The 24,842-nt window shown below is 43.7% G+C and overlaps 2 protein-coding genes across 12 annotated transcripts in view; one reads left to right on the top strand and one right to left on the bottom strand.

The window, feature by feature from the left end:
• DSCAML1 (DS cell adhesion molecule like 1) overlaps nt 1-4,222 on the top strand; it is a 121,685-nt gene extending 117,463 nt beyond the window's left edge. Inside the window, exons 33-34 of the mRNA XM_058194225.1 lie at nt 19-1,745; nt 4,105-4,222. Coding sequence (XP_058050208.1) covers nt 19-461 — 443 coding nt within the window. The 3' untranslated portion in view covers nt 462-1,745; nt 4,105-4,222. The remainder of the gene's footprint in view (nt 1-18; nt 1,746-4,104) is intronic.
• Nucleotides 1,765-24,842, bottom strand: part of CEP164 (centrosomal protein 164) — a 29,350-nt gene continuing 6,272 nt past the window's right edge. Inside the window, exons 6-26 of one of the 11 annotated variants that reach the window (XM_058194216.1) lie at nt 22,742-22,830; nt 20,904-21,110; nt 18,408-18,539; nt 17,499-17,715; nt 16,790-16,867; nt 15,661-15,792; nt 14,800-14,922; nt 13,546-13,689; nt 13,169-13,252; nt 12,648-12,716; nt 11,910-12,088; nt 11,381-11,513; nt 10,517-10,581; nt 10,161-10,365; nt 9,573-9,680; nt 8,831-8,945; nt 7,688-8,041; nt 6,516-6,582; nt 5,926-6,048; nt 4,284-4,354; nt 1,765-4,165 (exon numbers count right to left, since the gene is read on the bottom strand). In XM_058194216.1, coding sequence (XP_058050199.1) covers nt 3,963-4,165; nt 4,284-4,354; nt 5,926-6,048; nt 6,516-6,582; nt 7,688-8,041; nt 8,831-8,945; nt 9,573-9,680; nt 10,161-10,365; nt 10,517-10,581; nt 11,381-11,513; nt 11,910-12,088; nt 12,648-12,716; nt 13,169-13,252; nt 13,546-13,689; nt 14,800-14,922; nt 15,661-15,792; nt 16,790-16,867; nt 17,499-17,715; nt 18,408-18,539; nt 20,904-21,110; nt 22,742-22,830 — 2,898 coding nt within the window. In that variant the 3' untranslated portion in view covers nt 1,765-3,962. The other 10 variants (XM_058194215.1, XM_058194219.1, XM_058194217.1 and 7 more) reach the window with 10 other exon arrangements.

Below are 24,842 nucleotides of genomic sequence, written 5' to 3'. Positions count from 1 at the left end.
TCTTTCTGCCTTCTACAGGTGACTACTGCAACCTGCCTTTGTATATGAAATCTGAAACGTTCTTCCGCAAGCCAGACCTTCAAGACCCTTGTCCTGTAGTGCCACCCCGGGAAGCCTCCATACGAAATCTGGCTCGGGCTTACCACACACAAGCCAGACACTTGACTTTAGATGCCAGCAGCAAAGCCTCGGCTGCGCCACACGCAACTGCAGCCACCACCTTACCTCAGAGAACTCTTGCCATGCCAGGCTCGGCTAGTGGTGCCCCTCCTGCTGCTTCCACTGCTGCTCCCGTCCCGGCCCCCGAACCTAGCCCGGGTCCTGTTGCTGAGCCACGCTTGCCTACGCATAGCAAGATTGGGGGGTCCAAAGACTCACTATTAGAAATGAGCACATCTGGCGTAGGGAGGCCACAGAAGCAGGGAACTGGTGCCTACTCCAAATCCTATACGCTGGTGTAGCAGTGGGTAGAAAGGACAGCCAAGATGTGGCTCTTTCTCCAAGTCGTTTATACTGGAATTAAGTGGAGCTCTTGTACAGAATGGATTTTTTGTTTTTGTATAAATGAAACTATTTTTCTCTTCTCCAGAATTGAGGGGGAAGTCACGAGGGCTCCAAGCATTTGCAGGAATTTCTTTTATGGAAGAAGCCCTGCTCTTCTTTCTGTGTTGCGGAAGAGGGTGCTGAATTCTGATGGGCACAGGCTCTTTCCCATCCTCTCATCGCCCTCATCACGCAGCCTGGTTTTTTTTTTTTTTTTTTAAAAAACCCTTTGGGACACTGCATGTTGTTTTAATGTTTGGTAAACCATGGGATTTGCTTCCAGTTGCATCTGCCTGTGTTAATACTTTTTTCTATTAAAAAAAAAGCCAGCGCAGTGTGCAATAAAAGTTATGTTTCTATAACACCAGAGTTCTTTGTTTGGTGTAGGCTGATCTCCAAGAACCAACAGGAAGCTGGGATGCAGGTGGCAGTGGCTGGAGTCCTAGTACAGAGGCCCTCAATTCACATCCTGTTTTAACATGAATGAAGCTGTTCTAGGAAATGTCAGATATAAAGCAGACTCTTATTTCATACACACACACACACACACACCTACCTCTTAGGTATCACAGCTATTTAAAAGCTGTAATGTCTAAGATGACCTTTTAAAGTGCCATTTCCCTTTCCTCATCACAGGAAATAAAATATGAATTGTCAGACAGGGAGAGACAGCAGACCAGGATGCTTCCAGTTGATCGAGGCCCTCAAATGGCAGGTTCAGGCGAGGAGAGATCTTGCATCAGCTCCCCTGGTTGGCAAGGAGAGTTTCAGCCCGGGCAATACTCCACCTTGCCTAACAGAGGGTAGCAAGTTCATCGCTGGAGTATTGCTTTTCCCTTCCGGGTAGCCTTTGTCCGAGCAAGTGAATTGCAGGTTCCAGGAATAAAGCTAAATGTAGCAGCCAGCTCCATTGGATCGCTGCTTGGCAAATCTTCTAACAGCTCAAGAAGAAAGCCCCCCGCCCCGCCTCAGTAGGGAAGGATCATCCGAGCACACCAAGATGCCTTCCTCTCAGCAGCACAGGAGCCAGTGTCAGATGGGCAGCCATGACCAATGCACCCTTACTACTGCTTCTTTTCTTGTTCATATCGGAGCCAATTATGGGAAGGAACCAAGAATAGCAACAGCAAAACATGTTTTGTTCAGGACATGTCTTGGAATGCCTCCAAAGACTTTTCTGCCATGCTAGGACAGAGGACCAGGTAAGCAGAGTGAGCAGGTTTGGGGGGAGGAGGGAATGCGATTCCTGTAACAGCATTGGCTGAAAGAAGGAGCTGGTTGTAGGAAATCCTGGGAGGAGGAGGAGGGGGAGGATCTCACAATCTTTTTTCTAAACAAATCCGGCAAGCAGAGTTATTAGAAAGCTCACACTGATTGGCCGGGGGTGGGGTGGGGGCAGTGATTAAAGTTTGTAATTAAACTTGTCAATTGGTAATATGGGCTGATAGACATGATACATGTATAACGCAGATGCCGCGTTTCATTGTTTATGGCAAGATGGCTGCCCCAAAGAAGATGCTTTGGTACTAATGCTCCCCAACCATAAGGCACTCCCGTGACTTTTATCTTCCCATATATGGATGTCATGGCCCCTGGCTGACAATTCTGGGTTCAGCAGATCTTACAGCTCTAGGAATTGAGACAGTTCTTCTTCCTCAATCCCCTTTACTAGCCCTCATGGATAGTTCCAGATGACATTTCCAGGAACATGCTGTGGCCAAGGAGGGAATTCAGCAAGGAAGTGGTAACACGAGGGTGGTAATTACCAGCAAAAGACGAACTAGCAACTCATCAAGGTTTGCAAAGGTGTCCTTTTCCAAATATAACCCTGGGAGTTTCAGGGCCAGTTTCCAGAGGCAAAGAAACGCTGCTTCTAACTCACGGGCAGCAATGCTGGCCTAAAGCGATCAGCAGTACTGAAGAAGAGCCTCGAAGTGGCTTGTCTATGTGCTTCTCTATCAGAGCTCCTTTTTGACATGACAAGCAGCAGCCTCAGGACAAGAGACCCGGCACCACCTGCCATCTTAGCCAATTAGATGGCCACACTGGAAGCTGCCAACACTTCACAACTCCCTGCCACCATGCAAGACGTGGTGGCAACCTTCTAGGCCGAGGGCTGGGATGGCAAGAAGCTGGTGGCACGTCAGTACAAAGACCTGAAGACTGTCATAGGGGCTTAAGTCCATAGCCCCCCAGCTGGCTTGTACTGCTGAGATGTGACATGCAATACTGCATAGCTTGGTGCAAACATCTCAGAGTGATCTACTTCCTGAGAAGGGAGGTAGGCCTTGAGTCCCTTGCCCTGTAATGCCTGCAGCTAACTCCACCATTCCTTAACAAGAGAATGCAAGCAAACACCCTCCTTACTGTGCATCTGATCAAAGGGACGGATTCATTAAAGGGACGGATTCATTAATATGCTCCCAGCATGGGATGGAACGTTACGCCTGATGGTGCGATGGGGCTAGCTCTCCCTGAATGGCCTGCGTAGGAACCTCCCCTGTTTCAGAACCTCCAATCTTCATTCAGGAGGCCTGAGGGAGGTCACATTCCAATGGGGCCCACCAATAGAAAGCCCACCAGGGGAGAGGGAAAGGTGTGTTGGGGGGTAAGGATTAGGCATGGAGCAGAAGGCACGGGACTTCTGCTCAGCATATAATCCCTGGAAAGCCCACCACCATTTACACTCTGATTACAAAAGCCCAGCAGAAAAATCTGGCTGTAGCTGATCTGCTGGGTATCCAGAGAGAGACATGCACTTTTCTCCTAGCAATCTCCATGATTGCCTCTGCCTTGATTAAGGAATAGAACAGCTCACAAAATAAATGTCGAAGCAATGCAAATGTAAGCCATTTTAAAATCTTCCTTCAAAAAAATCTTCTTGACTGCAGCAGGGAAAAAGCAACAAAGTCATGAGAGATGTAGGAAAGAGTACATTTGATCAGAATTTAAAAACAGTTAATAGCTGAAGGATGCACACCACCAATTTTTGGCTATAATATGGATTTCATTTATTGGAAGGGCAATGAAACAAGTCCTTCCAGTCCCATACAACCCAGGACAGGAGAAAAGCTGCTCTGCCTGCCCCACAAAGGAGAGGCCCGTGGCCACTTGTAGCACCAGCATCATTGGGGAGGGTGGTTTCTGCTGCCTGTTTAGACACATGGTGATCATTGTTTAAAAAGCAACCCTGGAGATCAGCGGTCCAGTTGAAAATAGAAGTGGGGGAGGGGAGGTGGTTGAGAAATTTAGCTTTCTTTTGGCAGCTTAAAGATATACCAACCATTTGCAAAGAAGAGAACATTGGGCCATTTCCCCCAAATTTCTGCTTACCTTCTGGTGTTGGCGAGAGCTCTGAAGAATAGGCCCAATGAGTGCCATGAATACACCACCAGTGCTCCTGACAAGACACCAGCAGGTCAGGCACGTGAGCCCTTAGGGAAAGGATAGAAACCAGGAGTAGAAATGAACTCCCAGAACCCAGAAGCACCTGGGGAATTGGACTTGCTCATGACCTGCTTCAGCCTCTGCAAAGATTGATTTTGTAGTTCATATTCCCAGTTTCTGCAGGAGCAGAAACGCGCTGCCGGCCCCCTCGGTAGCCATAGCTGGACTGAGGATTCTGTGGTGTGGAAGATGACAGTGGAAAGAGGAAGCTGAGCAAGAGATAAGAGAAGGCCCAGGTGTTTCAGAGGGACCCTTTGTTTCTCTGGCTCCCCAAGTATGGACAGGTAACCTACCAGGCACCTTTCTCCATTCGGCATACGCTTCTTTCTCTTTCACATTTATGTCGTTCCCTGGGATGGAGAATCTACAAAAAGACTTGAATTAATTTCCCAAGAGACATCTAGCTAAGAATCAATCTCTGACTGCAACGCAAGAAGACACGTGGAGGCTGTTGGGTACAGAGATAATAATATATATTGTTGTTAGACAGGTAGGTAAGCTTTTTGCAGACAAGCAGGATTTTGTCCATCTAGAAGTGGTAGACCTTGATCTTATTGTTCTCATCCAGCCCAAGCTGCACCAAACCGGAGCCATTGCTGGAGGAATGCGAAGGACCCGGCAAGAAAGAGCTGGCAACTTGAGTGAAGGAAAAGCATAAGAACATGGCGACAAAAACTAGAAAGGCATGAATGGGTGGAAGCACACTGGCCACAGCCAGACCTGGAAGAGAATTCCCCTTGAAAGGGTTTTTTTTAAAAAAAACAAAAAAAAAAACCACCTGGGCTTTCTATTGCCATACAGCTGGTCACAGATCGAGTTGGAGAGATACGTTTAATTAGGAAGATTCAGAGAATCAGGATTAATCTGATTCTCCCCCAAAAATCAGAATTTACCTGAAGCAAAAAAAGAGTCCACTAAATCACTCAGAAGCAAATCTCTCCTAACAACTCAGGAGAAACTCGGAGAGAACTATGATCTACAAAGGAATGTAGGATAGAGTCCTTCCACCCATGCTACCTGCCTTATTAGGAAATCAGTGTGGCCAAAAAAAACCCACAAAACAAAACTAGAAATTGAGGGTTCTGGAATGGCCAAGTCAAAGCCCAGATCCAATAGAAATGCTGTAGGTAATTTGAAGCAAGCTGTGCATAGCATGAAACCCCTAAACCATCACACGTGAGCAAATTCTGCATGAAGACGTGGAGAAAAATTCCTCCTAGCCAAAGCCAGAGACTGGTAGATCGTCTACTTGAGGTTCTTTCTGCCAAGCAGAGGAATACCCACTAGTGGAGCCAAGGATGCACTTGCCATTTCCACTGAAGGAGATGAATAACTGACTGCAAAGTCAAATTTTCATTGTTTCTTTGTTCAACTATATCACCTTTACCTTTGCATATTGCTGTAATCAAGATAATGTATTGATAAAGTCCACATATCTAAAAAAAAGGTGTACTTAACTTTTGCACATGGGAAATTTGCAATTATGTTTATTTAAATTACACAATGGATGACAAAATGTAACTGATGCATGTATATTAGATCCTCTTTTTATCAATATTGAAGATCAAATATCTACAGGTTGGACTATGTTGAAAAAGATAAAACTTTCAATGGGGTGTGCTTATTTTTTCACATAACTACAGGACTTTGAGAGAAGGGAAGGATGCACAGCTTTGTTTTCTACAGATTAATGAGAAACTCGATGAGCAAATCTGACTGAAAACGAGGGCAAAGAAACAGTCTACCTGCCAGGCCAAGCCCACAGCTGGGTTCTACACTCCTCTCCTGCCCCTATGATTCATTTTATAGCACTTGGCCACTATAGACACAGCTTATTATTTTCAGTGTCTCTCAATTTTGACACCTTTTGGGGAATTGGCTGCAATGGGAGATATCAGTTAGCAGCTCCGGGGCTTAGACAGGACAAAAGGATACCTTTTGCAATCATGCTTGAAACTCTCCAGCCATTTCTTATTGGCATCAATCATGCGCTGGATGTTTGGCTTCTCAGCCTTGGAGCCCTGAAAATGAGGGTGCTGGAACAGGCAGACTTGTTCGCTGTTGGGAAGCAGGAGGTGGGGAGAATCAGGCCAGGAAAAGAGGTCAAGCAGCAGACAGATTGGTTGTGTTCAGGTAACAACCTTAATCAGGTCAGGTGAAGACCAAGGAGACCTGTGGGAAGGCTTTTTTGCTCTTCTGAGAGCACTGTTGATGTCAGAACGGCCTTAATTCTCTCTAGAGCACAGGTGTCAAACTCAATCACATCACGTGATTGATGTATCACGATGTGTTTTTGCCTTTGAGGAGCCGGGGTAGGCGTAGCCTGCGCGTGATGCATCCAGCCCAGTCGACACCCCTGCTCTAGAGAATATCTTCTCTGCAGCAAAATTGCAAAATGGCTACTCTAAAAACACTCCCCTGGAGACAGATTCTGTGTTTTGTGCTCGCTGACATAGTCAATGCTGTAAGGCAAGATACCATGATCTCATCTGGCAGATCAGCTTGGAGGTGAGAGGTTTCCTTACCCAGTTATTAAGGCGTCCAGCTTGTCATCTTGAGCACCAAGCCCACCACAGGGCAATGGGAACTTCCCTGAACAGAAAAGGCTATATTTACAAAATAACAAAGAGCGTTCCATTATTAGAACCATACAGAGGTTCTAATAGGCAAGTCATAGTTTTCATTCAGACCTCAATCCATTCCAATAGCTTTGGATTTTTCTAAACATTTCTAATCTACTACTTATTCCAAATCTAGTCTCCAAGAGCTGGATGAATTTGTTTACAGGCTTCCATCCCCCAAACTCCATGGTTGTTGTTTTTTTTTTTGGACAAAAGACGGACAAAAATCAAATTAATTTTGGTTCAGACACTGAACGTTCTTCAAAGAGTCCTTTTAGGAAAGATCTTTTCAATAACTAAAAGATTTTCTTTGCTACTATTACATCATATAGCTCAACTAGGTTCTTATCCTTAAACTTAGATCAGTCATTGATCTAAGGAAAGGAAATGGATTGCTGACTAGGGAATAAATAGAACACACTTTACATTTAAACAAATTCTCAGCTATTTCTTAGAGGGGGAAAGTTCAACCAACCAACCAAGCAACCAACTCATAAAATTGGTACTAAATAAGAGCATCAACGACTGTGAGCTTGCTGCTTTGCACACCTTTTGAAGAAAGGATTCTACACCATGGACCAAAGATAATTGAGTCTTAAATTCCTCTCACTTGTAGATCTTGTCAGCCAGTTCTTAAAGATGATTTTATTTCTGCTCATACCCCATTGGTGATTAAAAGCAAAGGTGATGAAACAACTGTAAAGAAAATTCCCCGTGTACTAGGCTCCAAATAAAAGCCACTACTAGGAACACGATTTTTACAAAATGCTCAGAATGTTCTTGGGATAGAAAACAAAAACACCCAAAGGAGAAAACCTCAGGCACCCACTTTGAAAGGAAGTCTCAAACATGACAAACAGCTCCTAACACATCTGTAAATTATGGCGTCATGCCGAGTCTTAATAATCCAAATCCTACTTCTGGAATCTACCAATCAGGCCCATCTTTGGTGAGGGAATGCGGGAAAGAAAGGAGTAAAAACAAGCTCTATCAACTGGCATCAAAACTCTTCCCCCAAAACTAGTTGGTAAACTCAGTGATTAAATGCCAGATTGGGCTCAAGAATCCATTCTTACCTGGGAAATACTTGCGCCATTTCTCCATCAACATATTGTCCACAGATTGTCTGCTCACAGTGGCAGAACCGGGACCAGAATTGCACCAGACTGACTGAAGTCCAGCAGAAGGTGCAAATGATGTGGCCGAATAGGCACGTGCCAGGGAGGTATAAGCAGTCAGAGGAATTCCGTCCCTGGCCAGTGGAGCCAGTGACTGGCCTTGGGTGGAAGCGAAGAGAGTCTGCTGGCTGCTGAAGTTACTCAGGAGATGAAGGACACAGTTCAGGTCACTGGTGATGCGTTGTAGTGACTCAGTCAAATACTGGATCTTGTCAAAGGGAGAAAACTGGACATCCAGTTTCAAGTCAGCTGCTGTGAAAGGGAGGGGATGGAGGGAAAGAACTATTGCTTATTTACTGGACAAAAAATACAAAGGTAGTAAAGCTCTGAACCCAGAAAACTAAAATCCAGCCACAATTCAGAATTAAAAGCCTCCTGTATGTGGGGGTGGGGGTGGGGCAGAGAGGGGGCAGTAGCTTTCTAGAAGATCGAAGTCAGACCAATTTAATCCAGCTATTCATCCACAGCAGAAAACTAGAGGGGAAAAAACTTCATCAAATTCATCAAGGAAAAACAGGGCTGTTGGGGGGAACTTCTCCTGTAAATCTGTGAAGGAGTTGACAGATAAATGACTGGGCTTCTATGGCAGAGTTTCCCAGTTAAGGTTAGGGAGGTACAGAGAGAGATCCAGGGAGGGATGAAGAGCTTTTTAGTTGCATTGTTATGATAGATCCACCTTTCCCAAAGTTTCACTGTCTTGTTTTCATTGTTCATTTGTGTTCATTTTAGATTTTTAAGGGAGGAATATATATTAAGATTACAGTAAAGGGAGGTGTGAAAGTTTAGAAATTCATTCTATAGCAACACTTGTGTGAGGGAACACTAATCCTGACACATGCCACATCTTTTTGGCAAGTAGGAAAAGTGGAACTCTGGGTACCATTCTCCAGCTTTCCAAATGCGTGGCCAGAATTCTCAGCAGCCACAGACTAGCGGTGCTTCAATGGGAATGAAAGGATATCCACCAGGTTCCCAAAAATGAGTGTAAACTCAGATTGTAGGTTGTAGGACGCTGGTTTTAGCTTTCATCCAAACACTTACTTTTGTGAAGAGACTGATCAGCACTCATAAGGCTACTTGTGTCTTCAGAGTCATTGAGGTCAAAAGTCACCATTTTCTTGCAGGCCACTCCCTTGATTGTATCTTCATCAGAAAACTAGTAAAGAAGAAGGGGTTTTCCTTGCTGCTGTGTCTCAATAACTCAGAATAAAAAAATAAGCAGCCACTTGTCACCAAGAGGGCCAGGCCAGCTTGCTTAGTTTCTTTGCTTGGCCAAGACAGCAGTTGAGCCAAATGTTCACAATTAGCACCATGCCCAATTGGGTTGTGGGTTACTGGCAGAGCCAGTGACTGAAGCACCCAAGCCACCTTGTTCAGCACCATCTTCCAAAAGCACATCTCATGGTTAGATCGTAATCAGTTTTGAATAGGTAAAATGACAGGTCGATGCCCTGGCTGATTACATGACAACAACAACTAAAATGGGGCCTCCCCACACCCTGGGATGTAGGCAGTGGTGGGATTCAGCCAGTTCGCACCACTTCAGGAGAACCGGTTGTTAACTTTCTGAGCAGTTTGGTGAATTGGTTGTTGGAAGAAATCATTAGGGCAGAGAACCGGTTGTTAAATTATTTGAATCCCACCACTGAATGTAGGTAAATAAGAGGGACAAAAGTTGTTCTGACAATTCAGAGGCTCCTTCCTCCCCAGAGGGATAGACAGCTGCAATGGCACTGAGGAAGGAAGACTTAGGATGCTTCCTTGCTGGCTCTGACAGAGCTACCTCTTCCAGAAGAGAGGATTCCAGCTGGCTGAGCCTCTCTTCTTTCTTCTTCAGCAGTTCCTGCCCTTTCCGCATGGCAGATTTCATTTCATCTAGCTGCCTCCCTTCCTAGGGGGAAATAAAGTCATACTGCGGTAACACAGGCCAATAAATGAGGAACTTTTGTTAAGACCGATTTAAATGTTGCTGCCATTGTTATTCGACTTTAAAGTCCTCTTAATAACAGTGTCTCCTCATCTGTGAGCTGCCGGCTTGCAGGGATGCAAGTACTGCAGGAGAGGAGGGGGCCGGCTGCTCAATCCTTCCCCTGGAAGTGGCTCGCAGGGTGACTCATTGCAAAGGCAGAAGGGGCAATCCTTCCTCGCTGCACGGCCACTTGTCCAGCTGTCAAACTGCAGTAAGGCACAATCCAAAGCAAGCCAGATTGGTATTCTCAACCCCAAAGGAAGCTTTCTACCGCTATCTCCCCCTTCCCTCTCTTTCTCAAGGCATCAAACCAAGTTAGTACCACCTGGACGAGTTGTTGTAAAGTTCAGCCCAGGCTGATGGTTTCCAGCACTGCCTTGCTTTGTCTAGCTCACCACTCACCTCTTCCAGGTTCCTGCGCACTCCCTCTAACACCTGAGAATGGCCTGAGTCTTGCACAGTGGGTGTTCCCTGTAGACCACCATACCAATGCTGCTTTGCTGCTCTCAAGGCTGTTCGCCTTTTTCTCATGGAACGAGTCTGGCACAACAAGAATTCCTTCGCTGTCTTCAGGGAAGCTCCCTCAGAAGAAATGTAGTGCCGTACTCTGTAAGAACAGGAAGAAAAAAAAATCTAAACTTGTAAAGAGGCCAAGTAGCCGCTCCCCTCTGTCCTGTCCCTACCAGCTGCCAAAACCTAGAGAGTCACACCACACGTGTAGTTATGTCTGGGTGCCAATAAGTTTTTTTTCCACTTACTGGTTCAGAAGGCTGTTTTCTTCATTGCTTTTTGGTATTTCAGATGTCATTTCTCTGGAGGAAGGCTTTAGGATTAAACCATTTTTAAAGGTAAGTAACAGGCAAATGAAGCGGAAGCATCAAGAACAAATATAGGGCGTGGTTCCTTAATGGAGGGAGCTTAAATCAAAGCAGTGGAATATTAGGTAGGCAATATTCTTTCCCATCTCTTCTGAGCCTGAAGATCTTTCTCCTGCTTACACCTACATCTGGAATATCTGATCCGAATGGAATAAGACACTGATTTGTCCCTTCCAGATGGTAGCAGCAAAGGCCTTCCTTCTCAGCAGCAGAGGGTGGCTTTTCACATTCCGTAACCAAAGAGCCAGGGGAAACTCCACACATTTTTAATAAAGTGTGCTTTCTGAGGTAGTCCAGCCCCTGCACACCAGGACTTTCCCAAATTTCGGCTCCCCAGACTCTCTTCTCCAGCCCCTGAAGTCCATTTTCTTAAGTAATGCCCTGCAGTTCAAGGCATATTTGAACATCCCCTCCCCCTAATTTCAAGATGGTGGAGGAAGTGACTGTGGGAGTTTCATCTCAGGTGCAGTGACTGGTTAATGTGGCATCCCTCACAAAAAGGTTGTCTTTCCCATTCCTCACCATCCATTCAATATTGGCTGTGTCCTTTTATAGGCAGAATTGTAAAAATCCATGCACGTTGAAGGCATTTAATAAGAAATGTTGCCAAAAAACTATTTGAATGACATGCTACGATACATATTGCTTTTCTTGAGCTATATTCTCACTGTAAAGTCAGGGCTGATCTGCACCACTGAAAGTCCATTTTCCCCCCCAATCATCTCTGACCCTTTTTCCACTGACCTCTGGACCGTCCCCTTGTAAGTCTTCCATTCGGAGTGCTTCTTCCTTTTCCCTTGGAGAAATTGCTTCACTCCATTCTTTATCCAGTTTCTTTAGCAGCTCTTGCTTTGTCCTGATGGTCTCTTCCAACTCACTGAAAGTGACAAGGAAGAAGTCAGATGCCACCCGGGATCTATGTCTGTACTTCTGGCCCACTCCTTCAGGAAGTGGCCAATTCTTGTTCAACATTTGGAAAGTGAAAGTTAGGAAATATTGCTGAATTCAAGCATGGTGGCAGATTTATTTTTTTTAATTTACATTTATATCCCACCCTTCTCCGAAAACTCAGGGCGGCTTACATTGTGTAAGATGGGCCTGAAAAAACAGTGGATACCTCCAGGTCAGTGAGCCATGTAGCTTCCCATTCTTCCTAGATCCTGAGAACATTCTCCACCAGTCGCCGGCATAGCTCTATACATTTGTGTCACATGGCTTATTACCACATAATGCCTGGTCCAATCCTGCTTGTCTAGTGAAAAACAAATCTCACCTGGTATGCCTCTCAAGCTGTTGGCTCTGTATCTGTAGCAATTCCACCTGAGACTCCAACTTTATTTTCTGATCCTGGAGTTCCGCCAGAGTACTGTGCAGCTGCTGTAAGGTCTCTTCTAGATTCTCCTGTGCTTTTTGAGACTCCTCAAGGCGGGAATGAGCTGCCAAAGCAGCTTCCTGAAAGAAAAAAAAACGAGGGGGGGGGAGAGGGAGAGTCTAGCAGATGCAACTGATATGTAAAGTTTTTTGGGTAAGGTTAGTGCATCTGTGGCCATAGATACAGATGACCAAATAGTCGACTGCAGCAGTGCAAAGGAGCAACTCATCCTGCCAGCTTTCTATTCTACAGCTGCCTTCCCACTCATGTTTAGAGAATCAGCCCCAGATTGTGTGAGTTGCATCTTAACTGCTCCAGGCCAAAAATCCATTGACTTCTCTGGGCAAAACTTCCTCCCCACCACTTTAGAAAGCTACCACCAGAGAAGACAATCCAATGCTAGTTGGAGTCTTGGTGAACAACACCATCTCCTAATTCTCAGCCTTAAGGCAGCCCTCAGCTAAAGGGGACCGGCTGAGACCCAAAAGACGGAAACTTGTACCTGGAACTGTGCTGATCCTGCCTCCCCATCTCCTCCCTCCCTCCCTTCTGCCATTTACATCTACTGCAAAGACTTCCCTTATGTCATACTAAGGAAAAAGAGATTCCTAGCTCATTGTGAGAGCTGCCAGTGCATACATGTCTTTCTTCTTCAAGCTGCTTCTCTTCTTCTAGGACCTGCTGCCTTTTCTTCTTCCAGGCCTCCTCCTACACATAAATGAGAAATAATCTAAGGAAGCTGGGAAGACCACAAAATTCCTTCCTTAGGAGAAAGATTTACAGGGGCTAAGAAACTGGACTCGCTGCCAGCCCAAAATGTATGTTCCAGAGCACTGATAGGCCAGACGTGCCCCTTGGACAATTCAGGACACCAAAGACTGATCTTATAAAGATCAAGAGTTGCTTAAGTTTCAGCTCAGGCTCTATGCAAGAAATTCTATGTCAGAGCTGTGCCAATGTTCTTCCTCTAGAGGAGAAACCGATAAGCCAACAAAAAATAGTGGAAAAGATGATGGACATTTTCCGGAAAGAACTTATCTACTCCTCCCAAAAGATACATGTGGAGATCTGTGTCATGCGTTAACTAACAGTCCGGGGGCCAAGTTGCAGCCTTCCCCATTGATGTGATGAGCTACACAGTTGTGCATAAGTGCGCTCACCTGGGCACAGAGCTGAGCTGCTTTTGTCTGGGCATCTTTTGCTCGGAGCTCCAGCTCCAGTTCTGCATCCTGGGCCTTTTTCTCCTGTAGGAAGCAAGCCATAAGAGATGGGACCTCTCTGCCAAGACCCAGAAAACAAAGACAGCCAGGTCACGAGGAATGAGGAAAGAAGGTGCCAGAGAAGCAAGGGAACCCTACCCTTGTAGACATTGGAAATTCAAGAGGAGGTCCAAGGAGGTGGGAGTTACAGCTAGAGAGGCACTGTCCAGCTCTTGAGGAAGCACTGCCAGGGTCTACTGGAAATGTCCTTTTCATGGGCAGCTGAACCCCATGAGGTCCTGACTTCCAAAGGCTTTCCCCCTCACCATTTTTCCTACCTGCTCCTGGCACTTCTGGCGCAGTTCCTTCATATCTTCCATGTGCGTCTTTCGCAAGGCCTCTTGCTGGGCCTTGTGGAGCAGTTCCATGTGTTCCAGCTCATCTTGCAGCCTTGCAAGCAGCTCGACCTTCTGCTTCTTCTCCTGCCGGGTACAAGAGTTGATGTGACCCAAGATGAGGGAGGGAAACAGCAACTCATACTTCATCACCACCTCTTTGGATTGTTGCAATATGGTCTTTGAAGACCCCCAGGAGGGACAGAGGGTGAAAGCTCTTTTTGGATGGTCTCTACTTTCACTGAGGCTACATCTACAGACCCAGAAGTAAACTTGGCACTGATTGGCAGGAGGGTGTTTACTCCAGCCCAAATCAATAGGTTCTTCCTAAGAAAAATGGCTTGGGATTTCCCTTTCTAAGCAGGTGCAGAGGGCTGACCCCAAAACACTACGGTAATTTTCAGTTGAAGCTCCCTTCAGAGGTAAATTCCTTTTCTTTAGCTTTCTCTATGGGGGTATCTTGATGTCCTTCAAAAGTCCCTTAAAACTTGGCGGTGTCAACAGGCTTAGAGAGTCTCAGTGAAATAGTGATTTAAGGAAGTGGCTATCTTTTTTGTAGTATGTAACATCACTTCTACTGTTTTAACAATACTGTGAATTTTTAAAATTCTGGCATATTATTAATTCTATTATTTTACGGGTTTCTTAACTATGCTGCCCAGGTCTTGTAGGTCCAGTAGGCAGCCACAAAGTTATGAAAAACTGATATGTATGTATTTGTATTCTGCCATTATTGTTTTTATAAATAACTCAAGGCAGCGAACATATCCAACACAACTTCCTCCTCCTATTTCCCCCAAACATCAACTCTGTGGGGTGGGGTGGACTGAGAGCGTGGGACTGGCCCAAAGCTACCCATTTGGATTTCATGGCTAACATATGACCTGAACTCAACTTTCCCATTTTCTAATCTTAACCACTAGACCAATATCTATCATTTTACACACAGTTGATATTAACAAAATTTACTGTGGATGTTTTATGCTGTATTTTATTATTACTTAACTAGTTATTATTTTGGATGCTCTATTGTGAACAGCTAAGAGTCTTAGAATTCAGTGGAATAAAAGTCTGACAGTCATAAATATATAAAAGATGTTTTTAAGCTAGCTCCATCTCTTCCTCGGATGCTGTGAGTAAAACAGCTATAAGCCTACTGGACCTTTTGCAGGGCATCCAATTAATTAGTAACCTTACCTTGTCCTCGTGTTGCATCTGAATCCTAGCTAGAGCCTCCTGGTGTATCTTCTGCATTTTTTCCAACTCTCTAGCATGTTCGTGCTCAACCTCTTGACGCTTCTCTTTCAGAAGATCGCTGAGCTACAGTTGGGGTAAAGCCATCCAGATTAAACTGCTGGATATTCCCACCATCATCAATACACTGACAAAAAATGATCCAAAACTGCAGTCAAGGAATAGCACAGTACATCACACGTGAGCTACTGTGACCCTTGGTACCAACATACTAATGTGTTGTGCAAGTTCAGCAACTGAGTTGCTAAATGACTGCCAGCCACTTGCCTCCACCCACCTCTTCAAAAAAGAACCTGGGGTATTCTGGGACTTCAGGGTGCTGCCTACCAGGTAGGCTAGAACAGAAAATCAGCTCCACAGGACAACCCGAATGGTGCTTGATTGAGATTGGCCATCACAATCTTGCAAAACTGACTGTGATATATGTCCCTTCCTATACGCCAGGGAATCAGGGAGGGGGTTGCCTGAGCCAATTCTAATTTCTTATTTCCCAGATTATTGAGTAACAACAATCCCACCTCTCTCCGCTCTGTGCCTGCCCTACCCACCTGTCCTTAGATTTTAATGTTTGATTTTAGTTTATTTATGTTTTTATGTACATGTATAAATACATTTTTTAGGGCTGTAAGCCTCTCAGAGTTACCCTGTGGCAAAATGGGCAGTCAATAAATTTTATAAATCCATCAATCAATGCACTGAGAGGGGAGCATAACAATCTGGCTAAGCAACAGATCCTCCATTAGTGCAGACTTGATCCTGCACATTAGAGATCATGTTGTAAGAAGCATGGCGTTTACTCGTTACCTCTCGCTCATACTCTGCTACTTGATGTCTCTTTTGCTGAACGTTTTGCTCCACATTCTCGAGTGCCTTCTGAAGTTCTGCTTTCTCTCTTCTCTGAGCCTCCATGATTTCCATCTGGAGAGTCAGAATAACCTGACCAGGAGACAAAGCAGGAGCCTTCAGGGATCTTCAGCCAACACATATGGTGTGCAACCCACTAGAGTTTTTTTCCTAGCTGGTGGGAAAGACCAGTTTCTTTTCTTAAGCTAGCTATAGTTCATTTAAGTCACAAATAAGCCTCTGTGCCTGCATGAGGAACTTACAAAGCTCCACAAGAGTTTGTACAGGTTCTTCCTCTGTCCCCAATAGTGCTGTCAATTGGCTTGCATATCTCCTTGCAATTTCTGGCTATAAAGGCCATACTCAGGGAAATCCATATTCTTCTAACTTGAGATATTAGGATTAAAAGGAAAATTGATCTGCTTGTGTTTTGCCTGTCCGATCCTAAGAATCCTCCTGACAGATAGCCCTAATACTAGGCACAGTGTAAAATCAGGGGTGAAATCCAGTAGGTTCTGACAGGAGAACCGGTGGCGGAAATTTTGAGTAGTTCGGATAACCGGCAAATGCCACTTCTGACTGGCCCCAGAGTGGGGTGGGAATGGAGATTTTGCAGTATCCTTCCCCTGGAGTGGGGTGGGAATGGAGATTTTGCAGTATCCTTCCCCTGCCACGCCCACCAAGCCACACAATGCCCACCACAGAACCGGTAGTAAAAAAATTTGGATTTCACCACTGGTGTAAATGTACAAATTAAGCGGGGGTGGATGGAAGGAAGAGATTTGTACAGTTGCCAGCACCTCAGAAAATAAGATACGATAGCCAAAAAAACCCCAAAGCCAACAACCCCAAAAACCCCTAAAAACTGCAGCCATCAAATAAGGAAAATCTGAGGGACAGCAGTCAGTGGTCTCTGGGCCTCAAAACCCTTCTATGGGTTTTAAAAATTCACAGATGAGGTTCTGTGGCAGACAACAGGAAGGAGGTACCTCTACAGCTTGTGAAACCGGGATAAAAATTGGAGAGCCCCAATGCAGCTGCAAGAACCAGGGTCAAGGCTTGCTCCATCCCTTTGACATAGATGTCTTACCTTCTGGTGGTCTTCTGCTGCTGCATTTTTTTGTTGCTGGATATCTGCTGCCAGCTGCACCTGTAGTTCCTGCAGAGCCTGCCAAAGGATCAAGAAGACAGCTTGTAAAGAAATCCATTTATAGCTTCCAAATTAGAAGACTGGCAGATATTCCTGATCTCTACCCATAAACGTTTTTACAGTTGTATTATATGACCAGTGGTTCCCAAATTTCTTTCTGACTTGTGTCCTACTCTACCTGTAAAATATATCTCCTTAATTTTCTTTGCTAGGCAAGCATTTCATGGTTATAAGCAGGGATGGGAAACTGGTTTTGTATTGACAGCCAAATTCTTTTTGCAATAACTTTAAGACCAGAACTAGATAGAACTCACCCAATATCATGTAGTGAGTTCCATCACTGAAGTAAACACCTGAACATGGATCTGTCCATCAAGACCCAACCTTCTAATACTATAAGAGACTGCTTTTCTATCACCTCTAAACTTTCTGAAGGAGTTTGACGCTGATGCGTATCAGTTCAATGAATTAATTTCTTCACGGACATATTTCCTAAGAATGATTCCCCCTTTTGAGACCCAGTACCCCTGTAATGTGGCAGTTTTCACAGGGGTCATTGGAGCACTGTTGCCAGGCAACTGCAATCCTACCCCAGGGGGCTTCTTCTGATTTCACAGCCTCTGGGAGAGGTGAAGGGGGGCATTCTTACCAGTTCCTTTTCTCTGCACAGCTTCTCCCTCAGTTCATCCAGGGCCCTCTGGTTCTCCTGCTCCAGCGCCATTTGTTCAGCCTGCTCAGCCATTTCAGCCTCTTTTTTTATCCTTTCCAGAGAAAGCCACTTCTGCTTTTGGAGCTTTTCTCTCTCCTGTTGCTGAAAGGATTCTAGCTCCTCTTTCAGCTGGTTCAGTGCAGCTTCTTGGGCCAGGCTGAAAGGAAGTGACCAAGAGATAGCAAGGAGACTTTTCTAGGCTTTCTTCAGAGAGTCCTTGCAGGCAGCCAGCCAAGCTCTTTGGGATGCCTTGCCCTCAGAAGCCCCCCCTTTGCATCAGCATTTTGACCAGGGTGGTCATATGGCCAAGGAAACGCCAAATTCTGCCAAAAACTGCCGGACTGTTCCTGCTTGCTCTACCAGATCTAGCAGAGAGCGCTGCTTTGGGTCCCTTCTATTAAAGAGTATGATCTTGCTGGACCTGGAGTCTTGCCTTCTTTCCTGCAGCTCTTGCCTATGGAACAACATCCTTCTGGAGTTCTGAATGGCCCCAACTCTGACAGCCTTTCATAAGGCACTAAAGTCCCTAGTGCCTAAAGAGTATTAAGCCATGAAGTGCATGTCCATATGTATAATTTAAAGAAATACGTAATTATTGAATTTTGCTGCTTAAGTGAAATGAAACTGCAAAATCAATCCTATCTTATCCATAAATCCAAATGCTTCTGGCTGACATAAAAAGCAATTTCACTCATGCGACAGTAACTTTCCCATTCACAAATGTTCCAGCTACGGAGGATGCACACTTCAGCAGTGCTAATCTAGACATAAGGCTGATTCCAGTCCTACAACCGTCATTGCATCTTCCTCTGAAGAGGACAATAAGCAGACTTCAAGGCAATCTGTTACCTGATCTTCTCCTTCCCTGCATCCATCTCAGAATTTAACTCAGTGTGGAGTTTTTGAAATTCCACTTTGATCTCTTCCCTTAAGCGTATCTCTTCTTCCTGCCTAGTTGTCTCCAACTCAGTTTTCAGTAACCTAACAAATAAGCAGATAGTGATTTGGACTGTGAAACTAGCTGCTAAAAACAAAAGGAACGCGACCACTAAAATCTGTAGAAACCTTCAGCAATTTACAGCGAAAGCCGACTGCATGATTTCTAAGTAAGGAAGATATATGAATGAATAAAGTCAATATGGCTCTAGAGAAAGATTTTTAAAAATCCATCTTGCATGTATTTTGGGGTCAGCCCTAGCAACATTCCTTGAAAACAATACGTAGAATCAACTGCACAAAGTAAATTGTGACATTTTTACATATGGCATTCTAATCTTTACAATTTAAAGTCTCTGAGGAACCTTCCAATCTCAACTGTCCCTTCCTTTCTAATTCAATTTGTTTATTGATTAGTCATTCAACCATATCAAGAAGCAATAAAAACAGCACAAAGAAAAACGGAGGCCATAGTTTTAATATGCTGCTGCTCTTGCAGTCAATCCCAATCTGTTCTAAGTGGCACAGACTCTTCTGGATGCTTTCTGATACAGGAGTCAGGTTTCTCCTAGTAATATGCAAGTTTGCTCCCTACAAAAGGTATGCCAAGTTGTCCTAACCCAACATTTCTTATTCCAGAAAGCAATTTGATTTTTCATCTTCTTGCTGCCTTCCCATCCTTCCACCTTTGATGGAAATATGGTATGATTTTGTTAGTTTAAGTGAACTATCAATAATATGCTAATGATAACCTCTGTTCCAGGCCTAATGAGAGATGCTGTAGACATCTTCATCTGGTGCCTGGAAGATGTGATAGATTGGATAGGATAAAACAATTGAATCCCACCAAGAAATGCTAGCACTGATTCAGAAGTTATCTAGCATCCTGATTATTCTGAGTTAGTATCCGCATGGGATTGCATGCGGTCTCCTATCTGTACAGTTCTTTCTTGACCAGCAGCTAAACTTCATGGCTGGGGAGCTTTTGCCCAGCTGCAGGTGGTGCACTAATTGTTGGCCATCTCTGAGAGAGACAGCAACACATATCTTCATCACCTTAAGGTTGGATTACTACAATATGCTTCGAAGACTACTCAGAAACCATAGTTGGTCTAAAATGCAGGAAGCTGCTAGCAAGTGGGACTCCTTTAATAACATTAGCCTTACTGATGCTGCACTAGTTACCAATCAGTTTCTGAATCCAATTTAAAATGCTAGTTGTAATCTATAAATCCAGAGGGCCCGATTCCAGTTATCTTAGAGGCTGTTTCATGTGCGGTCATTGATTGACCACAGGGCAGTGAGGGTACGTTGATCAGACTGCATCTACAATATGAGTCTAGTTTCAGCCAGCGTGTTTTAAGGAGAACTCTGGGATATCGATCTACTGGAATTAATTGAGAGGTGATAAAGAACTGGGAAAGAAAACACTTTTGAGGAACAAAGGTTCTGGATGTTTACCACGAAGAAGAGAAAACTGAAGAGCTGATGTAGAAGACAGACAGAATTGTTCAATGTTCCAAAAGGTGGAATGAAAAACAGTGGGAACAAGGTTTAGTCGGACATCAGAGAAACGGGAGAGAAAATGGAGCAAACAGAGTGCCTTGGGAACATAGGACACTACGTGGCGATCGATCAAGGATGCTGAAGGAATGAATTCCTGAACTACACAGAGGGTTGGATCAGAAATTCAATCCTTTCCAGTCCTGGTACTCTATATTTTAATCACTGGTAACTGAGAGTCAATGTAGTATAGAATTGAAAGTATGAGACCGAAACCCAGTAGAAGGAGATTCAGTCTTTGCAGGTCCATAGAGATCATGTAGTGACTTCACTGTAGCTCTACCACATCTCCCAGGGCTGCTTTTATGGGAATAAAATAAAGGAAAATCCCTATGTACAGCCCATTCAGCTCCCAGAAGAAAAGTGGGGCATAACGTAATGGTAAAGACAACTGCCATGCCTCATACGAGCAGAACAAGCAGTATCATGTTCAAAACTTACTACTTTGTAAGTTATTCTGGTTAAGAGAGAAAAGATGCATACAACCTCACTGCAGGACTAGGGGAAAAAATGGAAGGAGAAGAACAACCAAAACATCTGGCAATGCAAGAGTTGGATGCTGATGTACATCAGAGTCCTACACAGAACACAAATCAGTACTGATCCAATCCACAAGTCATGAGTAGCCTAGGGCAAGTGTCAAATAGCTGTAGCCTGTATCGAACAGATAGTTACATAAAGGCAGTCAATTATTCTTTTAATGGATGAGCTTTTCCTAAACTTTGGACACCAAGACTCTGGACTTGCACCCTTAATCTATGTGACAGAAGATGAGCAGTACTGGCATTCATTGGGGGGGGGGGGAGGAAAGCCAAGTATCCATAATATAGGTGCAAAGAAACTCACTGGAGGGCAGACTCTTTCTGCTGATGTAACATCTGGATCTCTTCTTCCTCTCGCTGTTGCAGTTCTTCCTGCAAATTCTGAATATGTATCTGTTTTTCTTCCAGCAAATACATGTTTGTTTCTTCCACTTTGGTTATTTTCTCCAGTAACTCCTCAGTATGGACATTCCATGGCTTTATTGGATTGATTTCAGTCTCAAACTGCCTGCTGTTAAGAGCAACAAGTTCACACTAATTATTACTTGAACTGGACCACGGTAGACTACAGAAGCCTAAAAAGACCTGATGCAGAAAAAAGACCCATGAGCAAACAGAAGCCTACTTAGGACAATTCTTCATCACTTAGCAAGGCAAATGCCAATTCATTCAATTTTGATATACTTGGGTTGCTTCCAGCTCACACCAAGATGCCTGAACAATCGTTTTAATCTGATGTGCTTTCATCTTATATTTTTATCACTTGCAATAATATAACTTCTTTACATCTGCAGCCAATCAGCTTCACAAACAGGAAAAGACCCAGAGTATCAAAATACGCAAAGGGTTCAGAAAGCACTCTTTAATCAATTGTTCAGCTCAGTATAACAGTGAGCTGCTAATTGCACACTTGGCTGTAACCTTCCCCATTAAGGTAGCAGTGGTGTAAAATGGCTTTTCTTTTCTTTTCTAAATCCCTAGGAAGGGAATTTCCTTAGATGCTTAGTTTTCAGAAAAGGAGAAGAGTACTTGGAACACTCTCCTTACAAAATAAGTTTTCAGGTATCAGAATTGTTATTTGTGGGAACCAGGAGTGGGTTCTGCTTGCCTTTATTACTGGCTCGCAATGGGACCGTGCACTTGCGCTTTGCACGTGCTTCTGCACATGTGCAGATCACCCATGATGACGTTGGAGCGGGTGGGCGGAGCCTCCCACTGGTTTTATTACTGGTTCTATAGAATCAGACCAAACTGGAAGCAACCCACCACTGGTGGGAACGCCTTTGAAACTAGTCTAGAATATTTATTTACTGCAGAATTCAGCAGCCAACTGATCTCTGGAAAGTCAAAAGAAGATGTATTTCATTTGTACTAAAATATTATTCTGGGAGAAATTTCAGGCATTGGTTATTACCCTTAAGTCCCTAAAAGGCACTCAAGATACCACCTTTTTCTAGAGTATTTCACACTTCATCCTACTCACTGAGTTCATTTAAAAAAAATCTATTCCTACAGGTACCACAGCTTGTTACGCAAGGATTCAAGAATTAAGCCTTTTCAGCAGCTCTACCTGGCCCCTGATATGATCTCCTTGTTAAGATGAAAGAATTTTATTAGAATTTTTCAAAAATGTTTAAAATGCATGTTTTTGAGCAAACGTTTAATAATTAGTTCAATTTTATTTAAACATATTTGGCTTTAAGGTTCTTTTCCCCTACTGTAAATTAGTGAGAGTAGCATAGGGATGAACGAATCAGTAAATAAATAAAATGCACAGTGTTGCTACAATCTCTGTTCTACCCTTAAATGCATTGGTGAAAACCAACGTGCTTCATAAGCTGCTGTTATTTTCAGAGACGGTACTCTCTTAGAAACACGGTCAGATTTGAGGCTTCCAGCAGCCCAAGACGATGTTGTTGGCCTTTAAATCCATTACTGGTAACTCTTCATACCAGCCAAACAACTAGCTCCAAGTGACAATCCTTTTTAGCCAACCCCTTGCAGGCAGTGCTGCCAGAAGGAGGGTGGGAGAAAGAAGTGGGGACAGAGCGGAATTAAAAGAAGCAAACCCTGCAGAAAGTCAGGTCTTGGGAAATGGATGTGCAACAGCCATGCTTTTTGCAAAGGATTTGGGCTTTATACCTTTCTTCTGTCATAGCAGATCCACTATTTTGCTCCTCTTCCAAGCTGTCTTTGTCCTCATTTTTCTCCTGCGCCAACCAGTTTTTATCCTGCAAGAGAAAGGAAAGGTGGAAGCTTTGCCACAGCCCCATAGTTCAATGAAAAGGTGATGAATTCACAGATCCAATCTGGACAAGAGATTTCTAGATTTAACTGTGATGGCATGATCCGATGCAAGATTTTATATACTGTGGAACCAACAAGAAACAGTCATCATAACACAGTTATGCATGTGAAAAATTGAAAGGAATATGCAATACTTCACACTGTGCAACAAAAATGAAAGGAACTCAAGGAAAAGATTGAAAGAAAAAGTCAAGAGGACCATATCACTCAATAAAGTCTGGAGGATATTTAAAAGTACAATAACCGAGGCTCAGCAAGAATGCTGAGCCCAGAAGAGGCAGCACAACTCTTTAGTCATGTACAGGAAGCTTTCAAACTTCAGAAGGGTTCCTTTAAGAATGTTTGCCCTAAGGAGGAGAACAGAAAGGAGTATAAAAAGTGTATGGAGTGCAAAAAGAATTTCAGGAGCGCACATAGGAAGAAATGTAAAACATTAAACTTTTAAATATATATTTAAAGCAGGAAACTGCAGTTGGGTCTTAGATAACGAAGGAGCAAAAGGAATATTCAGGGACAATATAGAGATTAGTAAGAAACCAAGTTAAGTTTTCCGTCTCTCTTTTCCATCTAAATTGTTTCCGACCGAAACAATCTGGAACTGAACACACTCAAAACCGTAGATATGGTGGTAGACTTTAGGAGAAACCCTTCCATACTTCCACCTCTAATACTAGACAACACAGTATCAACAGTAGAAACCTTTAAATTTCTAGGTTCTATCATATCGCAAGATCTAAAATGGACAGCTAACATCAAAAACATCATCAAAAAAGGACAACAAAGACTGTTCTTTCTGCACCAGCTCAAACTGCCCAAGGAGCTGTTGATCCTGTTCTACAGAGGAATTATTGAGTCTGTCATTTGCACCTCTATAACTGTCTAGTTCGGTTCTGCAACCCAACAAGAAAGACACAGACTTCAGAGGATAATTAGAACTGCAGAAAAAATAATTGCTACCAACCTGCCTTCCATTGAGGACCTGTATACTGCACGAATCAAGAAGAGGGCCATGAAAATATTTACAGATCCCTCACATCCTGGACATAAACTGTTTCAACTCCTACCCTCAAAACAACGCTATAGAGCACTGCACACCAGAACAATTAGACACAAGAACAGTTTTTTCCCGAAGGCCATTACTCTGCTAAACAAATAATTCCCTCAACACTGTCAAACTATTTACTAAATCTGCACTACTATTAATCTTCTCATCGTTCCCATCACCAATCTCTTTCCACTTATGACTGTATGACTGTAACTTTGTTGCTGGTAATCCTTATGATTTATATTGATATTGATTGTTCCTGATTGCTTATTTGTAACCTATGCTTATCATTAAGTGTTGTATCATTAAGTGTTAAATTGTACCATCATTTGTGTTGTAAATGTTGTACCTTGATGAAGGTATCTTTTCTTTTAGGTACACTGAGAGCATATGCACCAAGACAAATTCCTTGTGTGTCCAATCACACTTGGCCAATAAAAAATTCTATTCTATTCTATTCTATTCTATGAGTGGATAGACCTTGGATTGACTTTCACAGGGAAGAATCAGAACTGTTAAGCAAAATGAGATGACAAAATACTCAAGATTATTTGAAGATATTGCAAATAACAAATCACTGAGTTCTCATGGCATCTACCCAACAGATCTTAAAATAGTTCAATTGCACACGTTGACTACCTAGAAAAAACATGTAATCCTCAAATTGGGCACAGTGCTGGAAGGTAGCAAATGTGGCATTGCTTTTTAAGAAAGGACCCAAGAAGATGCAGAAAATTAGTTTAATGTCTGCTCTTGGCAGAAATAAAAAAGCGTAACGAAGAAGCCTGGTGGAAATAAAATCTGTATGGATTCCACAAAGATAAGTCCAGACAGCCCTTTGAGGTAGGCCATGTCTGAAAACTTGCACAGTAGAGTTCCTGGCACTCTACT

This window comes from Ahaetulla prasina, chromosome 9 (genome assembly GCF_028640845.1).
Source record: "Ahaetulla prasina isolate Xishuangbanna chromosome 9, ASM2864084v1, whole genome shotgun sequence".
Taxonomy (NCBI): Eukaryota; Metazoa; Chordata; class Lepidosauria; order Squamata; family Colubridae; genus Ahaetulla; species Ahaetulla prasina.
The sequence above is the reverse complement of the archived record's forward strand: the minus strand, read 5'-3'. Positions and strand labels throughout refer to the sequence as shown.